Consider the following 2,000-nt stretch of genomic DNA (forward strand, 5'->3'; position numbering starts at 1 on the left):
AAGTAGACTAAAGTTCTTGGCAATACAGAATAACAGAGTCATGTGATCTTAATTGAGTTTATTATTATTCATCTATTATTTTCTCATAAATTAATGATAATTTTTTTTTTAATTTACAATTTAAAGTTTTGCTACTATACACTAAAACATTGATGAGCTAATGACTAGGCTTAACCAAAAGTGTTCTCGTTATTTTGAAAGATAATTAATCACAGAAACTTGTGCCCATGAGGAATCTCAAATATTAAACTAGATATATAAGTCCTCCCCACAAAATGAGCATGAAACATATCAATAGTGGCTTATCTTAAGTCTAATATGTCTTACAAAAAAATGACCCTAATTAACATGAATAAAATTTTTGGAGAGAGAGAGAGAGAGAGGGGTCAAGGAAAAATTTTTTGATGGCTGCTCAAATTTTAAAAAAAAAATTAGGACTTATTTATGCTTTCTAAAAAATAGTATTGAAATATTCTCATATAAAATGGTCAAGATAAGTCTTTGATCATTAGAATTTATATTGAAATGGGTAAACTACATAATTAATTATATTACAAACTTATATATATTTTTAGAAAATTTGAACTGTATAAAATACTTTTTGAAAACACAACTAAAATATATGAATGCTAGTGACAAGCTAACAAAGAGGACTTAACTTTCTATATAAAATTCTGAGCAAATAACTTTATAAATTTAAATAATAAGAAATTGTATAATTTTAAATTAGTATCTAATTAGTTTAAATCAAATCTATTTTTGTATTAATTTGAACAAATACAATTGAATATTAATTAGCCTGAGTTTTAGTTGTTCATCAAGTATATTGTTACATTAACATTCCATATAACATCAGCATATTGGATTTGATAAAATAATAGATTATCATAAGTTAAAATTCCAAATAATTTGACCATAACACTTGCAAATTAAATATGTCAAGATCGGTATCATATGGCCTTCATATTCAAACAAATTGTAAACTTCAAAAAATTTTTAAGGTATCAATCATGTGCAAAGAGTTTTGCTGAACTTGGCTGAAATTGGGAAAGCTGCAATTGGGAAAAACAGGACGGCAGTGGTAACTCCAACAGCTATGATTTGATGGGAAAAGGGCTTCTTCGACGAAACCTCATTAGGAGATGATGAACAGGGGCTTAAGTCATGAGCTCCTCCTTTAAGTGATTCTGAAACAGCATGGCTTCCATGGAAGCTGCTTCCTCTTCCGCTCAGAAACCTCTTCATTGATTCATTGTCTTTTTCATGCAGGTCAGTTTTTGAGGGGAGCTGCTGCAGAGCCCTCTGATGGCTTGATCCCAAGAAGGCATCAGTGAGTCCTGAAATTAAGGCAGCATTGAGGCAAGGTTGATTAAGATGCATAGCATTCAAATTTGTGTAAGAAATAGATGCTGAAGAAGGTTTGGGATTGGAGATGAAGGAACCATTTTCCCAGATTTTTGGTTTTCTTTGCAGATTTGTTTTGTGGTTGTTCTCTGCTGGCAAGTTTGCAACGAAGGACCTGCATGCTCATCACTTTTACTATCGCTTATCCTTAATCATGATATCTATGCCAATAATAGGATTTATGTTTTTAATATTGATTATAATAATAATAATCATAAATCAAACTTTTATTTTTTGGTAGTTCTAAATTTTATTAAAGGCATGCCATTCAATAACAAAAATTATCAGAGAAGGAAGATAAAAAATGAAGGAAGGCAATTTCATATGTTTTTAGAGTTAAATAAATGCCTACAACATCTTAAAAACAAACTAAAATGTGAAAATGGTAGAGTTAATACTGAAAAAAATAATTGGTGCAGAGATTGCACTGACTGGACAACGGCTGCGGCCACATTGCTGTGGATTACATGGCGGTCTATTTGGGCCGTTGTCGGGACGTGTAGCCTCCACACCTAATTTACCGAATTCTTCGTTAATACTTACCCCTCATTATCAAAAATGTCGACTTTGCAAATGCCTATTACTGTAGTTTCATC

General features: G+C 31.1%; 1 protein-coding gene across 1 annotated transcript in view; it reads right to left on the bottom strand.

Annotated features, from left to right (window-relative positions):
• Window positions 1-1,008: 1,008 nt before the first annotated feature.
• Window positions 1,009-2,000, bottom strand: part of LOC110023741 (adenosine kinase 2-like) — a 2,436-nt gene continuing 1,444 nt past the window's right edge. The window contains exons 6-7 of the mRNA XM_020723298.1: window positions 1,443-1,519; window positions 1,009-1,337 (exon numbers count right to left, since the gene is read on the bottom strand). Of these exons, the coding sequence (XP_020578957.1) occupies window positions 1,009-1,337; window positions 1,443-1,519 (406 nt within the window). The remainder of the gene's footprint in view (window positions 1,338-1,442; window positions 1,520-2,000) is intronic.

Source organism: Phalaenopsis equestris, unplaced genomic scaffold (genome assembly GCF_001263595.1).
Source record: "Phalaenopsis equestris unplaced genomic scaffold, ASM126359v1 Scaffold000229, whole genome shotgun sequence".
In the NCBI taxonomy this organism is placed as follows: Eukaryota; Viridiplantae; Streptophyta; class Magnoliopsida; order Asparagales; family Orchidaceae; genus Phalaenopsis; species Phalaenopsis equestris.